The sequence below is a fragment of the Agelaius tricolor genome, unplaced genomic scaffold (assembly GCF_023055355.1).
Source record: "Agelaius tricolor isolate 1412-34295 unplaced genomic scaffold, bAgeTri1.0.p SCAF_26, whole genome shotgun sequence".
Classification (NCBI taxonomy): Eukaryota; Metazoa; Chordata; class Aves; order Passeriformes; family Icteridae; genus Agelaius; species Agelaius tricolor.
In genome coordinates, this window is record NW_027269286.1 from 2,318,317 (window position 1) to 2,340,454 (window position 22,138).

The 22,138-nt window shown below is 43.3% G+C and overlaps 1 protein-coding gene across 1 annotated transcript in view; it reads left to right on the forward strand.

Moving 5' to 3' along the window:
* The first annotated feature begins 872 nt into the window (after window positions 1-872).
* Window positions 873-22,138, forward strand: part of FREM2 (FRAS1 related extracellular matrix 2) — a 120,364-nt gene continuing 99,098 nt past the window's right edge. Inside the window, exons 1-2 of the mRNA XM_071448416.1 lie at window positions 873-6,021; window positions 9,662-9,751. Coding sequence (XP_071304517.1) covers window positions 873-6,021; window positions 9,662-9,751 — 5,239 coding nt within the window. The remainder of the gene's footprint in view (window positions 6,022-9,661; window positions 9,752-22,138) is intronic.

Sequence of the window (22,138 nt, forward strand, 5' to 3'; positions counted from 1 at the left end):
CTGCCGTGACTCGCCGCCTCCGGGGAGTGACACTGGGCACTGCCTGACTGGTGCCACTGATGCGCTCTGCGCCCGAGACATTTATCCGAGATTCCTTGTGGCGCACACAACCGCGGGGCCGGCAGGCAGCTCCGCCGCAGCCCTGGGCCTCTTGCCCTCGTGTGACCCGTCCCGTTCTCCTTGGGGCACTTTTGTCACACCCCCGTTTCCCGTCATCCGGACCCGGCTCTCGGGCAGCCCCGTTCCTGCCACCGCTGGAACCCGGGCGCCACCGCCGCCACTCCGCGGGGAAGGGAGACCCCGAGCCCGTCGGCGAGCCGGGAACAGCCCGGCTTTAGTTCTGCCCCGGGGCCAGGCGGGAGCGGGGAAACTCAGAGCAGGAGGCGGAGATGCGCTCCCGCCGCTCCCGGGGCTGGCAGAGGTGCGCTCCTACGCTCCGGGAAAGCCGTGCCGCCCTCCCCCAGACTGGAGGGCTCCCTTCCCGCGGCAGCTGGCACCAGCAGAACAATCCGCGCAACCACCTCCCTGCTCCCGCACGGCCACCACCGCCCCTCTCCCGACGCCTTCTCCTCCGCAACCTGTTGGGCGGCCGCGGGAAGGAAGGAGGGGGAGCCCCGACCCTCTCGTAACTTGCATGATTGGCACGCAGCCCTGCCCAATCGCGAATGGCGGATTCTCCCCCCGCGGGTGCCCATTGGCTGCTCGGAGGCGCGGGGCGGGGCTTGCCGGGCCGCGGAGCTCCCCTCCGGAGCGGAGCGCGGCGCGCTCAGAGCGCAGCGTGTGCGCGGAGTGAGCGGCGCCGCGGCGGAACTGGGGCCGCGATTCCGCCGCTGCCGGAGGTTCTCGACGCTTACGCTCCGCCGGCAAGGACGATGCAGCCTCTCCCCGCCGGGCCGCGGCGGCTGCTGGCCGGCTTGCTGCTGCTGCTGGCCGGCTGTGCCTGGGCTGGGGCGGAGGAGCCGCCGCCAGGCAGCAGCGCCGCGGTCTCCTCGCCGTGGTCGCCGGAGGCGGACCCCGTGGTGGTGGCCAACCGCGGGCTGCGGGTGCCCCTGGGCCGCTCCACCTGGCTGGACCCCACGCGGGACCTGGTGCTGCAGGTGCAGCCGGGGGACCGCTGCCACCTCACCGTGCTGGACGAGGACCCGCTGTGGCAGCGCCCGGGCCGCCTGAGCCCCCGGCGCTTCCCCTGCGACTTCGGAGCCCGCGAGGTGCAGTACTCGCACCTGGGCGGCCGCAGCCCCGCCCGGGACCGCGTCCGCCTGCAGCTGCGCTACGACTCGCCGAGCCGCGCCCTGGTGCTGCCCCTGGTGCTGGAGGTGGAGGTGCTCTTCACCCAGCTGGAGATCGTCACCCGCAACCTGCCCCTCACCGTGGAGCGCCTGCGGGGCACCAGCAACCCGCTGGACGCCCGCAGCCTGGAGTTCGCCTTCGAGCCGGGCCGGCAGCGCTGCCGGGTGGGGCTGCTGCCGCTGCTGGCCGGGCTGCCCCGCTACGGAGAGATCCTCAACTACCCGCCGGCGGCGGCGGGCGGGGGCGGGGAGGCGGCGGGTGGCGGCCCGATGCCGTCCGTGATGTGGGACTGCGAGGAGTTCCTGCGCCTGGGGCTGCGCTACCGGCACACGGCCGCCGGCGGCTCCCCGAACCGCGACCTGGTGCCGCTGGTGGCCGAGCTGCGGGAGGCGGCGGGCGGCGGGGCGCTGCTGAAGCGAGAGTACTTCCAGGTGCTGGTGCGGATTCGCGCCGGGAGTGAGAACGTGGCCCCCAAACCCAGCTTCCTGGCCATGCTGATGATGGAGGTGGACCAGTTTGTGCTCACCGCCCTCACGCCTGACATGCTGTCAGCTGAGGACGCGGAGTCGCCGCCCGATCTACTGCTCTTCAACATCACCTCTCCCTTTGGTCCTGGCCAAGGCCACATGGTCAGCACGGACGACCGGAGCTTGCCTGTCACGTCTTTCAGCCAGCGGGATGTGCGGGAGCTGCGCATTGCCTATCAGCCACCCATGGAGGACTCCGATCGGGAGAGGCTCTTTGAGCTTGAACTGGAAGTGTTGGACCCAGAGGGTGCTGCCTCAGAGCCCTTTGCCTTCGTGATTGTGGTGAAGCCCATGAACACCCTGGCGCCCGTGGTGACCCGCAACACTGGTCTCGTGCTCTACGAGGGGCAGTCAAGGCCTCTCTCGGGCCCTGGTCCCAGCCCCAACCTTGTGGTCAGTGATGAGGATGACCTTGAGCAGGTGCTGGTGAGTGTGGTGGCAGGGCTGAGGCATGGCCACCTCACTCTCCTGGAGGACACCCCAGGACCTGCTGCCCCTCGTAAACACTTTACAGTGGCTGAGCTGGCAGCAGGCCGAGTCATTTACCAGCACGACGGCAGCGAGTCTCCGCTCAGTGACAACCTTGTGCTGCGGCTGGAAGATGGTGGCTCTCGCCACCGCGTTGAGTTCCTTTTCCCCATTACCCTGGTGCCCACTGATGACCAGCCACCCCTGCTTAATGCTAACACAGGGCTTGCCATGGCTGAGGGTGAAACAGTGCCCATCACCACCCGTGCTCTTAGTGCCACTGACATTGACTCACAGGATGCCATCCTGCTCTTCACAGTGGAGTCTGGCCCCACGGCTGGGCAGCTCCTGCTCCGTCAGGCACAGCCACCGCCTGGCTGGGAAGAGGAGGAAGTAGAGGAGGGCTTTTCTTGGAGGAAGGTGCCAGGTGTAGCAGGGAGTTCCCTCATCTATGAAAAGCCAGTGAGAGAGTGGCTGCAACAGGACATTGTGGAAGGGCGTCTCTTTTACCACCACTTTGGGGCTCACAGCCCTGGCCCTGGGGTTGTGTTGGACCAGTTCATTTTTAGAGTCCAGGATGACAATGACCCACCCAACCGCTCTGGACCCCAGACTTTTGTGATCAGGGTACATCCTGTAGACAGGTTAGCCCCAGAGCTCCATAGCAGCAGCAGCCTGCATTTAATCGTTGCAGAGCAGCAGGTGACGCCCCTGCGCAGGAAGCACTTGTGTTACACTGACCAGGACTCAGGGGACCGGGAGCTTCGCTACACAGTAATCCAGCCCCCCACTGACACTGACTCCAACCACCCTCCCGAGGCTTATGGAGCACGCCTTGGATCCCTCGTGCTGACTGAGGATCACTCCGTGGAAGTTACGCATTTCACCCAAGCCCAGATCAACCATCACAAGATCTCGTACCGTCCCCCACAGGAGGAGCTGGGGGTGGCTCCTCATTTGATTCAGTTTCAGTATCAAGTGCAAGATGCAGCTGGCAATGCAGCCAAAGGGACTTTCACCATCTACTTGCAGCCTGTGGATAACCAGCCTCCCGAAATCACTAATACTGGCTTCACTTTGCCTGAGGGAGGCAGCCATGTCCTTAGTCCAGCTGAGCTGGATGCCAGTGACACGGACACTGAACTTGCCCGTCTCAGATTTATCCTGACCCAGGCTCCTCGGTATGGCCAGTTGCAGCTCTCTGGGTACAGTCTAGTTCCAGGAGGCATCTTTGGCCTGGAGGATATCAGACAAGGGAGGGTGGTGTATGTGCACAGTGGAGCTGAGACCAGCAGTGATACCTGCAGGCTTGATGTGAGTGATGGGGTTCATTTTGTGCCCATCACACTGAAAATGAGTGTGCACCCGGTTGATGATGAGGTTCCTACGCTACGATTGCCCCCAGGCACTCTTGGTTCCTACCTTGATGTGCTGGAGAATGGTGCTGCTGAAATCACTGCTAATGTCATTCAGGGCACGGATCAGGATACAGATGACTTTATGTTGACCTTCATTGTAGAGGATCCTCCTCAGCATGGGAGCATCCTGGTTCAAGGGGTGCCTGCAGAGAGATTTTCCCAGAGAGATCTGCTGGATGGTGCTGTGGTATATGCTCATACCGGTGGTGAAATAGGCCTTCTGCCCAAAGAGGATGTGTTCAACCTTACCTTGTCTGACCTCTCTGAGAAGTGGCGTGTCAGGGGCAATGTTGTTCAAGGAGTTTCAGTCTTGGTGACCATTCTTCCTGTTGACAGTCAAGCTCCAGAAATTTTTGTGGGGGAGCAGTTCATGGTGACAGAAGGTGACAAACGGGTCATTACTCTTGCTCACCTCAGGGCTGAAGATGTAGATACTCCTAGTGATGATATACTGTGCACAATTGTTGCTCAGCCCACATCTGGGTATGTAGAGAACATCTCTCCTGCCCCAGGATCTGAGAAATCCAGGGCAGGTGTAGCTATAAGTGCTTTTACTTTGAAGGACCTCCGTCAAGGGCACATTTTTTATGTCCAGAGTATACATAAGGGTGTAGAGCCTGTTGAAGACAGATTTGCTTTGCGCTGTTCTGATGGCATTAACTTTTCCCAGAGGCACTTCTTCCCCATTCTTGTTGTGCCGATCAATGACGAAGAGCCTGAAATCTTCCTGCGAGAGTTTGTTGTGATGGAAGGCATGAGCCTGGTGATTGATACCCCCATCCTCAATGCAGTTGATGCGGATGTCCCTGCTGATGAGTTAACATTCACAATCACCAGGCTTCCCAGGCACGGCCACATCGTGAACCAGCTGGTCAACGGAACTGTCCTAGTGGAGAGCTTCACCTTGGATCAGATAACAGAGAGCTCCAGCATTCTCTATGAACATGATGACTCTGAGACCAGGGCGGACAGTTTTGAGGTGCAGCTCTCAGATGGTAAACACACCATTAGGAAAATGGTACCCATCATGGTTATTCCTGTAGATGATGAGACGCCCAGAATGGCCATCAATGATGGTTTGGAGATTGAAATAGGGGAAACTAGAACTATTAATAACAGAATATTGAAGGCTACTGATCTTGATTCTGAAGACAAAACCTTGACATACATTATAACTTACGGGCCAGGACAAGGCCTCTTACAGAGAATAAAGCCTTCAGGTGGAGTTGAAAATATCACCCGGGGAATGAATTTCACCCAAGATGAAGTGGATAGAAATTTGATTCGATATGTGCATTTTGGTCAACAAGGAGTTCGTGATCTTATCAAGTTTGATGTGACAGATGGCATAAATCCTCTCATTGACCGCTACTTTTATGTGACAATAGGCAGCATTGATATTGTCTTCCCAGATGTCATCAGCAAAGGAGTTTCTCTGAAGGAAGGAGGGAAGGTGACCCTTACCACTGATTTGCTTAGTACCAGTGACCTGAACAGTCCAGATGAGAACTTAGTTTTCACCATTACCAGACCACCTGTTCGTGGTCATCTTGAATGCACAGATCAGCCTGGGGTACCCATCTCCACTTTCACTCAACTCCTGTTAGCAGGCAATAAAATCTATTACATTCATACTTCAGAAGATGAGGTGAAAATGGACAGCTTTGAGTTTGAGGTGACTGATGGCTATAACCCCGTGTTTCGTACTTTCAGAATTTCTATCAGTGATGTGGACAACAAGAAACCTGTTGTCACAATCCATAACCTGGTGGTGAGTGAAAATGAATACAAACTGATAACCCCATTTGAACTGACTGCAGAAGACAGAGATACACCTGATGCACTGCTAAAGTTTATCATCACTCAAATACCAGTTCATGGCCAGATCATGCTCAATAATTCCAAACCAGTCACCACCTTCACTAAACAAGATCTGAATGAAAATCTTATCAGCTACAAACATGATGGCTCAGAATCAGTTGAGGACAGTTTCTCTTTCACTGTTACAGATGGCACTCATACAGATTTCTATGTTTTCCCCAACACTGTGTTTGAAACAAGGAAACCTCAGACTATGAAGATTCGAATAATGGCTGTGGACAACAGTGTGCCTCAAGTTGTAATAAATAAAGGTGCTCAGACTCTCCGTGTTCTGGCCACAGGTCACATCGGGTTTCTGATTACCAACAAAGTGCTCAAAGTGGAAGACAGGGACAGTTTACATGTCACTCTTAAGATCAGAATCACAGAGGGTCCACGCCATGGCTTCCTGATTCACCTGGGGAAAGGCAACCATAGCATCAGCCAGTTCACCCAAGGTACTACAACACTTCATGTCCTTTCTTTAGATCCCTGGAAACATTATTTTTCATGCTAAACTCTATAGTAATTGATGGGAGAAACATTTCAACAAAGAGCTTATTTAAAATGGCTTCATAATATTTTACATCTGTTTATTTTTTATTACATCCGTGACAGCTTTAAACAGGAAATGTGGTCTGCTGGGTAAACACTGATTAAAGGAGCTTCATTTCTTTGGAGAGCTTATTCCAAATAACTGGGATTTGCACTTTCTGTCAGTCACAGTGATAAAAGTTTGGATAACAGAATTGGGCTGTACATCTTAAGAGACAGTGCTCTCTTTAAGCAGTTTTATTTAGAAAATGCTATGGGAGTGGCCAAGCTATTATAAACTAATGGCTTGGGTATCGGTTGCAAGACAGTCTGAGCACATCTAACTGTAAAGCAAAATCCTTTCCCCACCAGTGGGAAATAATATATTATGAGTGCATTTGTTAATTACACAAATTACCTTAATTACGCAAATCTTTACCACAAAGTGTTTGTGGTAAATTAAAAGGTAATGTAAACATTTAAAACTTATGTTAGCAGTGCTTACTTTTTACATGGCACTAAAACATTCAGTGATATAAATAGGGCAAAACCCACATGTGTCATATATACTGAAATAAAGCCTCAACCCAAGGCTGTGAAGTAACTTTAACTGAAATGGGAGCATTAGCTATTCTCTGGAGAATTTTCCATGTTACTTTACAATGACTTAGTGGCTAGTTAATTAACAATGAAATACAATGAAATTAGGTTTTTTTGCAGCCTTCTGCAGCTGTGGAATGAGCAAACAGCTCCAACAGCATGGACACTCAGAGTTAAATGGGCCCAGTCAGGCTAGGCTGTGTAGGTGGAAAGGCTTGAGGTGAACACTTGCAGTTGGTTGAGTGTCATTTCACAGAGCCCATACTGGTACATAGCCATGTTACAGTCTTGGCTGGAGTAATGTTCTTGTCAGATATACCAAATCTTTCAAATAGGCCTGATGAACTTTGCAATGGCTGAAGTTTTAAGTTTTGCAATGCTAGTGCAAAAAAGAGGATGAGAGGAGACCAAACTGTCCAAGCTTTGGGGACCAAACAGTTCCTTAAATGTAAGGCTTCAGTTGTGAACTGTGAGTAATATTGAGAGTGTTGTCAGAATATGGGAGAAAGAAGAGAGAAAGGGAGTGAGCAAAAAAACAGATTATCACTTATTTTAGTGGATTTTCTCTTACGGTGAAGAATGTGTTATTAGTTAACAGGTGTTCTTTGAAAGCAGAGGAACAGTGATATCCCTTTTTTTTTTTTTTGAGGATGTGTAGCACTTGGGAGAAGTACATATTCCATTTCCTCCTGTGCCATGTGGCCAGGCGTACATTTGTCTGATGACCAAAATGAAGTTGCTACTTGGCTTTGAATTGGCTGTCCAGCCATATGGCCTGAAAGCTGTCTTAATATCCTGGGGTTGCCCTAGCTAAGTAAGAAGCATGCAGCTCTTAGGAAAGGTTTGTTTAAAAGCTAGTGAGGATCCCCAGAAAGTGGTGTAACTTCACAGTTTCACACACAGCACAAATGCTCTTATTTTGTGTTGGATTGAAGAGTGTTTTTAAGAAATACACATTTCTTCAATAATATCGGCCTTTGAGATGGTCTTGCTTATGCTAGCCACACTGAGACAAATAATTGTCTAATGTTCAGGGCAGAAATAAACAAGACCCTCTTTTGTCATATTCATTATGATCCCAGTGTAAGCACAGATTTTGCAAAGGACTTTGGGAAGCCTCTGCATGGACTATTGGACCTGTTATGTGCTTTTTATGTTTTGATCTTCTCCTCTCTTTAGGCCTCCTGTCCTGTCATGTGCCACCTCTTTCAAAATGCTGAGTAGTTCCAGTTTCATCAACACATGTGGGTTCTTATGGGGCTTGTAAAACTTCTTAGACTCTTCCAGTTTGTGTTGGAAGGGACTTCTCAATCCTGTCGTTATTCACAACGGGGACAACTTTGAAGTCAAATGAAGCTCTTCAGGACATCATGCAAAAAATTTTTGAAAGCTTGCTAGTTTGTGAAGTCCATACTCAAACTCCCATTTCTTGGATTTGTTCCTGTGGTTGTATGAACAGGCAGCCTGACCTCTTTGAGTAGTGTAACAAGATTCATTGTGTGCAAGCAGCAGGAACAGTCTGGTTTTTCAGATTCCTGTAACTGAAAGAGACGACAGAGCAATTATTTAGAACACAGCCTTCTGATAGTGGGGATAATTATATTTTTTGAAATAAAAAATTATGCTTGATGTATTTCAAAATTATTTTGGAGAATTCCGGTATAAAATTAATTTTTCAGGCACTGTGGTTACCCGATTGTGAATTGTGCTTATTATAACTAGGCAAGTTTTGATATAGCTAGCACAACCTAATCAGCTGTGGAAGGAAAGCACAGACTTGCTCAAGTGACTCCAAACATGCTGTTAAGGAAGAGAAAACAGATCATTCTTTGCAATTATTTTGACAAAATTAAGGTCTTTGGATGGCAAGCGGCCTCCTTTTCTTATGAGTTGGTCCTGGTCCTGCAAGCACCAGTTCAAGTGCTTATCTTTATGTATGCTGGACCCATGGATTTTTGATAAGGCTACCCACATGAGCAGAGCTGAGTACTTGTGTGTTTGCTGGATGAAAGATTTATGTGTTCTACTGGCATGAAGAAGTATTTGTTTGCATCCTCTTTACAGCCCCATGAATTTTTGATCTTTAACTTTCAAACATTTATGGAAGAGATTCTTCAGTTACACATATTTGCTGATAATGCTCTTAGCTTGTTTGCGCTCAAAGATGTCTGATTACTTTTGGAACTGAAGATTTTGTGAAGCTCTAACAAAAGTGCTTTTGTTTTTTTTTACCCATGCATCCACCCTAACATCAGAGGAGAACTTGGGTGGTACTTGAGGACCACTTTAATGTGATTGATTTCTAACACTTTTTCTTGAAAAATGTATCAGACTTGGGTTTTTACCAACAGCAGTCCTTCAAAGAAAGTGACAAAAATTAGTTTTTATGTATATACATGTTTCTCATCACTACTCAAGGAAACCAGAAAAGAAACAATATTAACAAATGTTTGTTTATCTTTTGCATAGTTTATGGTAACTGCTGGTTCAAAATTCTACATCAGTTTTTTTTCCTTACTGAAGTAATTTCTGTTTACTTTAATTGCATCTATTTGGGTTCTTAAAACAGTCAATCACTGTAACTGTCCTCTGCAGAACTTTGCAGGTTGAAAAATGACAGAATCAATATCCTTGTGGGGATACACCTCTGTTTAAGAAAAGGAACCACTAAAAATATGAAGTAGTTCTAACTGTCAAGCCCATGTTTGTCAATTTTATTTCAGTCATTTTTGTAAATACAGCTTAAAAGAAAGAGAGCCCTGGGGAGGAGGAAGTAAAGGGAGAGAGAGTGAATGATATCTGTAAAATTTCAACACTGTTAATACTGAAATTCCTCAGTTCTGCTGTGGGACCTTGACCTCCCTCTTGTTGAAGCTAAACCGTTTAACACATGTCAATTTTTTTCTAAAAAAAAGGTTTCCTATCTTCGTAATTTAAAATAAAGTCTATTTTTCATCTTTCCAGCTGATATTGATGATATGAAGATATGCTATGTTTTACGAGGGAGTGACAATGCCACCAGTGACATTTTTCATTTTTTGGTTGAAGACAGTGGTGAGTACTCCTAAAATCTCAGTTTTTCTTCTTATTTAAAGACAAAGAATTGAAGTGTCCTTTGGGAGTTGAAGAACATCAAATTTAATTGAGGGAAGTCTGTGTTATCTCCTGGAATGTGATTGATTTTATGGCTTTCCTATATTTTGAACTATTTCTGATGATGATGAAGAGAAGTGTTGATGAAATGGTAATTGCACCTAATGAAAAAACCTCAACCTGCTCTAGCAAGAAAGTGAAATTCTGCAAGTCTACTCAGATACCTTCTGTACTCAGATAGTAGTAGTAGTATACTTTCTGTAGTTTTGCCTTTGTATTCCCTCTCCAGGCTCTTCACACATAAATTCTCCTAAGTCTTTATCTTGACAAACTTTTCATTTATTTATTGTTGTCTATCTTTTTAAAGCTTCCAGTTCTAAGAGTATTCATATCAAAACATTATTCATATCAAAACATGTACCTGTTGTGTAGAGTTCAAGTTTTTATTCTATGTACTTAACAGAATCCTCAATGGTTTGTCAAAGGTTTTTGTCAGGCAACTGGTGTCAAATCTTCTGGTTAATACTATTTTCTGGGATTGTGAGGGATGCAAAAGAAAATTATTTGAAAAAAATTGAGAATACTGGCGTGTACTCATTTGAGGGAGAACTATGTTGTGGTTTTTTAATTTGTTTTAAAAGCAGAAAGAAAGAACAGTTTAAAGGGTAAGCAAAATAGATCAACAGGCTTTTTTTTTTCCCTTCCAAAGTCTGACTTAATGTGGATATTCCTAAATGTAAATATTCCTCTGTGTGGTAACAGGTGGCTAGATTATGTTACTTTAATGCCTTTTTAAATATGTGATACATAGTTCTATGAGTAATTGGCAGTGAATTTTATTAGTTGATTTAATAATATACTTCTTAGAAAGTATGCTTCAAGTTAGCTGATTGTCAGCTCCTGTACACAGCTTGTGTTACTGCTTCACAAGAAGCATAGCCAATTAAGGGTATTAAGATCAGTGAACAGGGATTTGTCCTGTCTGTCACAGACTGGACAGTTTTGTCACCATCTACCATTGCTGGAGTGGGATATTAAAACATGTTTTACTGTTTATTGTGCTGAACAAGCACAGAGGGAACACTACCTTTCGAGACTTTTGGAAATGTCTTTGCAAATCTTGATGACATTAGATACCAGGTAGTGACATAAGAGTTTGCAACACTCGACTTATTTTCCATAAATGTTTTCTTTTCATGGAGATATAGGTTAGAGAAGCTTAAAGGTATGTAAAACGGAACATGGGATGCTGTCTTTCCATAGCAACACTTTTTTATAACAGGTGTCACTTACTAAAAGAATAACTCAAAAATCATGAACAATGTCACCTTGTGACATTGTTCATGATTTTTGAGTTATTCTTTTAGTAAGTGAACAAATATTCAGTCTTGAGATTGTTTTGAGGTTTTATGTGATGGGGGTAATTAAAGCTGATGAAAGTTTGCTCTCAGTGAGCTGTTTAACATCAGTTCTTAAAACTGAGTTGCCCCTTGAGAGACCAACATTTGTGGGACTTGTCTCTGTGCTATTTAACACTTCTTAGTGGCAAATACGTAGTCAAAGTAAATTGCACCTAATATATGATTTTATTTTTTTCATTGGAAAAAATGCATCTGCTTCTATTTGGCAGAGTTGTAACAGCCTGTCAATTGTAACAGCATGCTATTTTTCAGAATACAAAGAGTCATGATAGCAAGGTGCTTGTTGATTTTTTAGAACCTTTGGAAGTTGTGACATTACTGTCATCAACACTACTTAGCTAGATGGTAAGATGGTTTTTGCTATCCTGAGGCTATTTGTTGACAGAAAAATGAGCTGTGTTGCATTTCACAGTATTTCTGATTTTGAAGATGGTAAAGATGTATTTAAAGTTGATGAAGTTGTGATCAAAACATTAGTAGTTGTCTGTCTGAAATATCTCAAGTTTATTAGCAATGTCTTTAGAATCTGTAACAGCTGAAAAATCCAGCAATTTAATCTACTTCTATTTCCACCCTCCTCAGAAAAACTTCAAAGTCAGTGTTTTGCAGCTCAGATGTGTTTTGGCAGACTTTCAGTTGTACCAAGGCTATTGTTTAGGATTTTTTTTGATTTTAAGCCAAATCATATTAAGAGACTCCACACAAGAGCTGAGTGAAAGATGGAGCACAGGTGATCAACATCCATTGTAGAAAGCCATGCTTCAGACTTCTTCAAGATTTTTGCAGTAGTAACAGGTTTGTGCTACCCTGCAATGCCTAGTGCTATAAATCAAATAAGTGGGACTTCACTTAAACTGAATTGTGTGATTGTCCCTGAGTCATCTGGTTTAAATCAAGTAGCATTTCAAAACATGATTCAATGAATGAATATGCATTTGTATAATTCAGCTAAGTAATTTCAAATAACTTAAAAACCCTAAAATAAGTCACATCTTGCAACCCAAGTATTTTATATCTTCTAGGCTTTCATGCCTCAGCAAGGGGAACATACAACAGCACTTCCTGCTCTTTTCATGTGACACGAATTAGAAAGTTATTTTTGCCCCAGACCTGTACGTTGCCTGTAAAATACTTTTCTACATGTCCTGTGATATTTGTTCATAATCTCTGAACTGCAGATAGGAGAAGAGCATGACTTCCTCTAGGTCTGTCTTTGGTGGCTGATCTGCCATGCTCATTATACCATGACTTATGAAAACAAATGCAGAAGCTCTTTTGTTGGCCTCTTAATGAGGAAAGTCTGACTGGGGCCTGAGGGTGTTATTTCATGCAATTGCCTGGAGACCAAGTACAAGGAGTCATCCAACTGCTCTGGTGTGAGCTTTGTTGTGGATTTGGAATTTTGTTTATCTTCTCACATGCAGTAGTATTTATGGTAAGCAAGTTAGGGCAACAGCAGACTGGGTGGGTAGGTGAGGGGGAAAGGGCCAAGTCAGCCCTCTGGCCCCTTGCCTGCTCCCCTTCTCTCAGCAGGAGTAAGGTGAGTGCCATGCTGCATACCAAGGCATGACCTGGGACCTGAAAGCATGAAATATGGCACTGGAACAAGGCTGTTTGCTTAGTGGCCAGCAGAGAAAACTGATGTACAGACAAATGAAGAGTAGCTTGGGGATTATGGCTAGCTCATAATAAACTTTGTGATGCTAACTAAAGAGAACAGACATGGGCTGAATATGAAGAGAAAGGAAATCCATTTAAAAGGAAAGTAAGTCCTTAGGACTATAATTAGCAAGCAAGAGCATAGGCCTGCTGTATTCAAACCAAAATTAGAGGTTTCACCAGGAAGAACTGGTTGAGGTTTAAAGCTCTGAAGGAGTCTTATTGTCAGCATCAATTACCTACAAATGTATGGCTGTCAATATTTTCTGGCTTTAAATGGCGTTTTTAATAAGAGCAATTAAAAAGTAAAATAAGCTGGACACAATTCCCCTTTTTATCAACACTAATGCTTTTTAAAGGTAGAAAGCCTATGCTTCCTATGTAGGGAAGATGTTCTGCTATATAGTGGATGAGCCCATGCATTTCTGTTGTACTTAGAATAAGAAGACTCTGTAGTGTATCAGATGCTGCTGAATTAGTGACATTTTCAAAGAAACTACTGTGGTTCATATTAAGAATTTAATTTCCATTTTGTCTTGAATTCTAATTTTAAAATAATAATGTGGAGACCTTTTGGTACCAAAAAAGTGTTATGAGTCCATTTCTGTGAAACTTTGAAAGAAGTGTGGAATTTTCTTTTTCACAAAGGTTGCAAAATAGTCTCAGTTGAATCACATTCCTCAAGAGTGGCCTCTACATTCCATTAAGAAGGTGGAGAAAAAACCCTTCTTAGCAAGTGCAAGCATGTGACAGTGGTGAATCCTGATGTTTACATTATAAAAATTCTTAATTCAATGGTTAATAAAGGAATGAATGCCACCAGAACGCAGGGAAAGCAGGATTTCTATTTCTCATGAGGAGGTAAAATGCAAATCTAGACTGATAGCTGGACTCTTGCATGTATTTCTGGTATGTAAGTTTCAACACTATTGAGAGACTCACTAGGCTGAAAAAAAAAGATCCAGTTGAAAATGATTCAGTCTTTTAGTAAATGAAAAATACACTCATAGACTAACTTATATCTGATAATTTTAAGGAGAAGCTGCAGTTTCTGCAACAAGTTCATAGTACTGGAAGCTAGGCAAAATTATGTGTGTAGGGCACTGCATAGAGTTGGTGCTTCAGCTGTACAAAATGCCATTAATCTGTATGGAATGAAAGTTGACACAGAAATTAGCTCCAGTTGAGCTAATGTTGAGCTCTGGTGCCTGTTTCAGAAAACTGCACACTACAATTTTATGCTACATCCCTTATGAGGGATGTCGGAGGCATTTTTACTCCTTATGTGAACTGGGCATAAAAAATGCAGTTAAAACTGAAGTCTGTTGTTTACCTTCTCTTCATTTTTGCTTATCTGAGATTCATTATTGTCACTGCAGTAAGTCGTAATAATTGACTAAGAATCTGGATTTAATGCCCAGCTATCCATTCTGTAGGAGATATTTTCTCATTAAAGGTACTGTTTAAATAATCTGAAACTGGTTAAACTGGTTTAAGGCAGTTTTTTTGCCAGATTCTGCTGATTGTGTAGTGTAAAACAAACATACCCCAAAACTGGCAGTAAACTCATACCCCAGCAGAACCCCCATGCCTCCAGAGGCAGTATCAAGATGAAATACATTCCCCTGCCCAGCAGTGGGTGTCTGGGCTAGCAGCACTACTGTGGCAGCATGTGGACTGCCTGTTAGAGAGCAGCTATTGTATTCTTCTTTTGATTCCCATAAGAAAAATTCTTTATTCTATTTAGGTTTTGTAGATAGCTCTGAAATGTTCAAGATCAGGTCATGTAAAGTCAGTGAAGGAATGTTCATCTCTTGTAAATAGTGGTCTGATCCCAGATATTTTCAAAAGAAGACCTTTTTCTTGGCCTGCTTGTTACTTGACTCGTGCTCTCATCGCAGTACTTTGCTGTGTTTGCTCTCCCTCCTCCCCTGTCTGTCTTCTGAAGCTTGGGAAACTGTCAACCAGGATTGCAGCAGCCATCGAAGAAATTTCTGTGTTCAGCCTTAGTATTTTTTTGTTGCAAGAGGCCAATGCCACACTAATAATAATGCAAAATATTACTAGTGTGGCATTAGTCAGTTCCATTACATTTTCCTGTTTTGAGTAACAAAATGAGATTAGCCTGATGTGGGCTTTTTGGTCTGGAGCATTCTGAAAAAAACACCCTGATTGTGTGAGGGGAAAACCCATTTCCTATTCAGCTTTAATTTGAACCATAATCTGCCTGTCCCTTACCTACTTTCATTCTCTGCTCAGTGCTTGAGTCCTCCAAACTGTTTCTTTAGGACTGCTATGATATCTTGCAACACCTTGCCTCAAGGGTAGAAAGGTTTCAAAGGAGAAGTAATGACAGATTCTCATAGCTGGTTTAGGAATGTCAGGATCACTAGGGAAACAAGAATTGTTTCATTTCAGGCGCTTTGGGCAGCTTTTCTGACTTAAAGCCAAAGCATCACAAAGCCATGGCTCACTAAAACTGGTGATTTACATCATTAGCTAAATCTTACTTAAACTTTTTGTTACAGATCCCTAAATGCCTTAACACAGTACTGCATTTTGCTGTACTAACGTTTGACTAAATCCCTACTGAAGCAAGAATCTTTCAAAAAGAATTCCCTGAAATTAACCTTTAAGCCAAATTTATGGGAAAATTTAATAAACTTTTCCCAAATATGTTTATGCAAGAAATAAAGAATCATGTTCCACTGCCTAGAGAAAACTCTCCATTAAGTTTGTGAAATACAGGTATTGCATCTGTCATCCTTTCTTTTGCTAAACAAATTTTTTTTAGGAACTTTACCATTCTTGTATGCTTTATTAATGTATGAGGGAATAATATTTCACCCTTGACTTTAATTATTAAACTATAACAGTTGTCAGTGCTATTTTTCAAAGCCAAAATGCCAATGTTTTTTTCCTGGGTGAGCTATAATAATAATAATAGTATCATATCAGACCTTTTAGACTGAATATCTGATAGTTCCTAAAGTAGCAAATGGGTAAAATACGATTGGGGATTATTTGCAGCATCCTCAGTTGACCTCACTTATGGCATTTGGGCACACGAGTCTTGGCAAGACACATCAACTACATTTATCTTTGGCTTAAAAATGAAGACATCACATGTTGATGGTTTGTTTGCTGTCATTTTCCAAGTACTGTATTGGATTCTGGTCCATTGCCAGGCTTGTTGCTGTTTTAATATACTCTAGGATGGTGCCCAAACAATTTTCCATATGTCACGCTTCTTACTGCAAGTATTATCAGAGGATTTAAATTGCTTGACACTACAGTTTATCTATTAAAAAAAAAAACAACAACAAAATAAACTTTATTGTAAATAAAAGATGAGTTCATGGGGATGTTATTGTCAATGTGGCTGCAAGGTGTCAGCAAAATTATCTATCCGTGAAAATATACAGGATTAAGAGATGCTTATGTGGGGCATATAGAAAGTCTGGTACAAGCCTTACTAATCTCAGTGGAAAGATTTTCATTGTCTTCTGTTCTAGTTATTATATTGATCTCCTTGTCCTGGGATTTTAGACTGAATAATGGGAATTACTGAATTTTCCATTTCTAACTTGAATATCACCTTATCCTCCAAATACGGACATAGAAAAGACCTGTTTTGTCTAGTTGAAACAAGATGTTTGTTTGAGACAAGTTAAGGTAGTGATTTAGCAAGTGTGACATAGCAAGAGAATTTTTGTATGGTTTTGATTATTTGAGTTCAAATGGTGATTTTATCCAAAAACAAAGAAAGCTTTCCCTCTCCTCCCCATCCTGGATTTTTAATAATTTTCTTTAAAAAGCAATGCAGTGTAATTGAAGGGGTAAGTTTAGACTCTCCTTTACTAATCCATGTTGCCTTGGATTAGTAAAGGAGAGTCAATTATGGTTTTAATTGTCTTTTATACAGAACTTAGGGCACTTTGTCCAAACACGGAAGTCTCGGAAGTCTCGGATGCAATTCCTTCCTTCATTTGAGAGGCTTTTTAACACGTACTTCCACTAATGTGCCTTCACTTACATTCTGGCCTGTTTTCTATTGATTTTCTGTTTGCTGCCCAAGTATATGAGTTCACTCTTTTGAATATTGCCTGTGCTTGAATGTTCCACTTTCAACTAAGTATTGTTACATTGGGCCAACAAATTCTGTCTTTTTTTTTTTTTTTTTTTTGTGTTCTCTCCTCCTTTTCCCCCTATATTTCTCCTTTGCTGGTGACACTGCTATGTTCCACAGAATAAAATGGCTTAGGATCAGTGCCTTCCAGAATAACCCTTAGGCTGGTGGTTTAGATCAGGGTTTAGAGAAGGCAGATATTGATTCTGTTCCAGTTCTCCTTGAGTCAGGGCCAATGGTCTTTTCTTCTGTATTGAATGGGTGCCTGGACTATTGGGCTGGTTGAGTAGAAAGGAAATGTCTCAAACACCAATACCTATTGATAGTATTTTTCTAGTTTCCACCTGAGATCACTTGCTGAGTAATCACACTTTCAAAGAACAGATACAGTTGCAACAAAGTTTACCAGTTCAGCCCTTGAAGCTCAATCACGCTTGTTTTCCTGAGCTGAATAGTGCCATTGATTTCATTTGACCTGGTCAGATGAGAGACAAGGAAGGTATGAGGTAGCCCTATAAGTACTTAACAGGCTTCTTACTTAAAAATAATCCATAATTTAGCTTTTATATTCTTGTGATAAAGAGTAAGGCTCAGATAGCAGCAAAAGAAGCATGACAATGAGAAGTAAAATTAGGTCAAAATGCAAGAATTAAAGGGATTAAGAAGACACACAAGGCTTAAGTAGAAGAATTGAGAACTCTCAGCAGTAACACTGATTGCCAGTGACATGAGAACCTGCAGAAAGACGCTAATTCCTAAAGTGAACTATAATAAGCTTGTGAAATTATCTTGGTAGTCAGTTGGAAATATTTTTGATTTGGATATTCTGAAGAGCTCTAGAGAAGGGACACTGGCTGCTGTCAAGAAATCCTGCTAACAGCTTGTTTAATTTCCCAATTTGTTTTAATCAAGGGATCCTAAACAGCCCTCAAGATAAGTTTAGCTTTTATCACTTTGCTGACCAGTTAAGTGTGTAGAGTCCTCTAGAGTTCCCATAAAGGTCTGTTTGAGTAGTAAAAAAATGTATGCAGGAAGTTTCTGGATTTCTTTAAAAATTAGGTTGATACTTATTCAAAGAGTGATAAGCATCTCTGAAACAAACAACAGATGCATGAAAAAAAGTATTCCAACAAGAAAGGTTAATGAGTATTAAGTAATTAGTAAGTACTTATCTATGGAAGGATGCTAAGAATCAAATTAAGTTAAAAATGGGGAAAATATAATGATGGCATATTTTGTCATCAAAGTCTCTCAATTTCTGCATCTTAATTTGCAACATTCTTACTGGTGCACATTTCTATTTGCCTTGCTAGATATTATAAGGGCAATTCTTGCCTAGTCAGCCTCTGTGTTTTTTCTGAAAAAATGAAGACGATTATTTTTTTTTGTTTCATAAGCCCAAATTTTGCTTGGATACTGTTCAAATTTTTCCTGAAATTATATTACTTGTTCTTTATAATTGGCATTGAAGTAAGTTAGGGAGTATTTTGGTTGGCTAGAGCTTAACAATGGAAGCAGTAGGGTAGGAATCAAGGAAAGGCCTGCAAGGCAGATCTCCTGGTGGGGAGATCTGTTATAGAGCACCCAACCAGGATGGAAAGGCAGATGGAATAGTCTTTTAGCTGCCGTGAGAAGCTAATGGAGAGCACTGGCTCTTGTTCTCCTGGGAGACTTCAGCTTATAGCATGTCTGCTGCAGGTCCAGGAGAGCAAGGAGAAAGCAGTCTAAGGAGGTCCTGGAATGTATGAAGACAACTTCCTGACACAGCTGGTCAGTGAGTCGACCAGCTGGACCTGCTGTTTGTCAGCAGGGAAGGAGTGGTGGGAGATGTGGTGGTTGGAGGCTGTTTTGGGCACAGCTATCACAAAATTGAGTTTAAAGGAAGAGGAGAACTGCCACCTTGGACTTCTGAAGGGCAGACCTTGGCCTGTTTAGGAGCCTGTTTGACAGAGTCTCTTGGGGGACAGTCCAGAAAGGCAGAGGGGGCCAGGAAAGCTACACGTTCTTCAAGAAGGAAATCTTAAAAGTGCAGAATTTGGAAGTCCTGATGTGCCAGAAGTAGGGAAGTAGACCAACTTGCCTGAACAGAGAGCTTTGGCTGGAACTTGGGGAACAGAAGAGCTTATCACCTTTGGAAGAAGGGGCAGGTGACTCAGGAGGAAGACAAGGATAACATCAATTTATGAAGTTAGAAAATTAGGAGAGCCAAATCCCAAGTAGAGGTTAATCTAGCTACTGCCGTGAAAAACAATTTTAAAATTGTGAGAAAAAAAGGAGTAAGGAAAAACTATCCTGAATTGGATGTGGGGAGAAAAATAATGACAAAGGATGAGGGACTAAGTTCACCCTCAGCAAGTTTGGTGATTACACCGAGTTGGGTGTGAGTACTGATCTTCTTGAGTGCAGGAGGGATCTGGACAGGCTGGATCTATGGGCCAAGGCCGACTGGAAGAAGTTCAACAAGGCAAAGTGCTGGCTTCCAGTCTTGTGTCAAAATAATCCCGTGCAGTACTACAGGCTGGGGGAAAAGGACCTGGGGGTACTGATTGACAACAGCTGGACATGAGCCAGTGTGTGCTCAGGTGGCCAAGAAGGCCAATGGCATCCTGGCCTGTCTTGGTAATGGCATGGCCAGCAGGATCAGGTCAGTGATTGTCCCCTTCTAGTCAGCACTGGTGAGGCCACACTGTGAATCCTGTGCTCAGTTTTGGGCCCCTCCCTACCAGAAGGACACTGAGGTGCTGGAATGTCCACAGAAGGGCAGTGGAGCTGGTGAAGGGTCTGGAGCACAAGTCCTGTGAGGAGCATCTGAGGCAGCTGGGGGTTTTACCCTGGAGAAAAGGAGGCTCAGGGCAGACCCCACTGCTCACCACCTACTGCCTGAAAGGAAGGTGTAGTGAGGTGGGGGTTGGCCTCTTCTCTCAGGTGACAAGTGGCAGGACAAGGGGAAATGGACTCAGGTTGCACTAGGGAAGGTTTAGATTGGATATTTGAAAAATTTTTCATGGAAAATCTCATCAGGCATTGGAACAGGCTGCTTAGGAAAGTGGTTGAATCCCCATCCCTGGAGGTATTTAAAAGACATGTGGATGTCATGATTTAGTGGTAAACTTGGCAGTACTGGGTTTGTGATTGTAATCAATGATTTTAAAGGTCTTTTCCAACCTAGATGATTTTATCATTCTATGAAATTAAAAGCCAGGAATGATACAAGCAGAGTGAAAATCCTATTAGAGTAAATTAATTAATTAGACTTGTGTTGATTATTGTTTAGGTTTGGTCTAGGTCAGATTATCTTAGACTGGTATAGTGTGGCTTGTTTTCTCTAGGGTTTCCTTCAGTTAATTTTTCTTTAACAGATTTAACCAATTATTTTTTGGTTTTATTACTAGAAAAGATTTCATTTAGCAGTAGGCCCTTAGGAAGCTCTTTGAGAAGACAAAAAAAAATTTCCCCTTCCTGAAGAAGGATTTTGACTTGTTTAAGTTCAAGTCATTAGTAAAACATTAATTCAGTTGGCTTGACACACCATTGCCCTGAATGTTTGCTAAGATTCCAATCTCAGTAACTCTTAAGTACCAGCGTTGCACTTCTGTCACTGCTGTATAATGCACATTTTCTTCAAGACTGTAGGAATGCTGTTACCACACACTTTGCTGCCTCTCTAAAGCTTTGTAGTTAGGGAATAACAATAATTAGAGAGGGAATTGTAAGGGTACCTTTTAAGAAACATTTGAAGCCTAATTCAAAGCCCAGTGCCTCCAGTGAGGCTCTTCGTGCCTCAAGGTTTTTGGTTTGAGCCTCCATCACTGAAATCAGTGAGAAATTTTTTTTTTGACTCACTTCTGTGGTGTTCAAGAGCACATTGTGCAAGATAAGATTCTCATAGCTAAAAGGTTATTCAGCTGTCCCTAAAACTATTTTGCCCTAGAAGTTTTTATTTTACGGCCTTTGATCAAAGTATTTGATTTCTTATTCTCATGTCTGCGTTTAAAGCAGAACTTGTGAACTCAAGAGCCTGAGACACTGTAGCCAGTTAAAAAAAAGCCACTATATTATTTCAAGACTTTCCTGGGATTTGTGCTGAATTCAGTCAATGTCTATGCCATTAAACTGGCTCATCACAACCATAGAGCATTTGTAGTCCTGTGTGCTCAGATACATCCCTCCTGAGAGAATTGCACTGAGTGTTTTGGGTAGAGATACAAGATTCTAGTGGAAAGGAAACTAGTCAATGCCTTTTTCTTTTCCTGTCAGATGCACAGTGCATCACACTCAGCTCCTTCTATAGGGATAGATAATGCAGTGTTGTACATTTAAGATCCAAATGACAGAGCTTCTCTACTGGGCGTTTTGGGTGGGATTTTGGATCCTGGATTAATCCTAATCAAGTGGAGATCCTTAAAGTGCTGTATTAGTAGCCATAATAAGTTTAGGTTTTGTTCATAACCTTGAGGATGACTAGATGTAGATGTGACATAGTAACAATTGCTCTGAATTCTAATCCAATTTTGCCCATAGTTTCCTTTTAATGTGTACTTAGAATTGCATAATCATGTAAGTATTAAACAGAGCAATGTTCTGCACTGGCAAGGTGTCCATTTTAGTTGGTGAAGTGAACATTTTCAAGCTTGTTGGCTGATTTGGGTATTACACTAAACATAGGAAAGGACATGAAGTTGCCAGTGTCTTGCTTTTACTTATTAAATCATTGTGTATTGTATGTGTTGCAGATATTTGAGACCTGTGCTCAATTTTCTGTGCTGCCTGAGGAATCTTAAGTAGATATTTCCTATAAAACTGCTGTTACCTTTAGGCTGTAGGAAATGTGAGTTAGCCTGTGCTCCTGCAGAATCCCGTTGTTTGTACACCAGTGGCAAGTGGGAATTCGATAAAGCTTTGCTTTTGTTACTGTTTTGTTTTGTTACTGTTTTGCCACCACTGAAAAAACACAGGCAAGAAGAGGAAAGAGTAGCTGGAATAGGCGGACTTTGTGCATGAAACCAAAGTTTTATTACTGCAGTGGTTGAAGGGGCCTAAAAATGAAGGATTTCATTGGAATTCATCAGCCAGCCCGTGAGCTCAAATACTTTCATCTAGCTCTCCTTTCTCCTCCCCTCCCTCCCACTTAAAGATAGG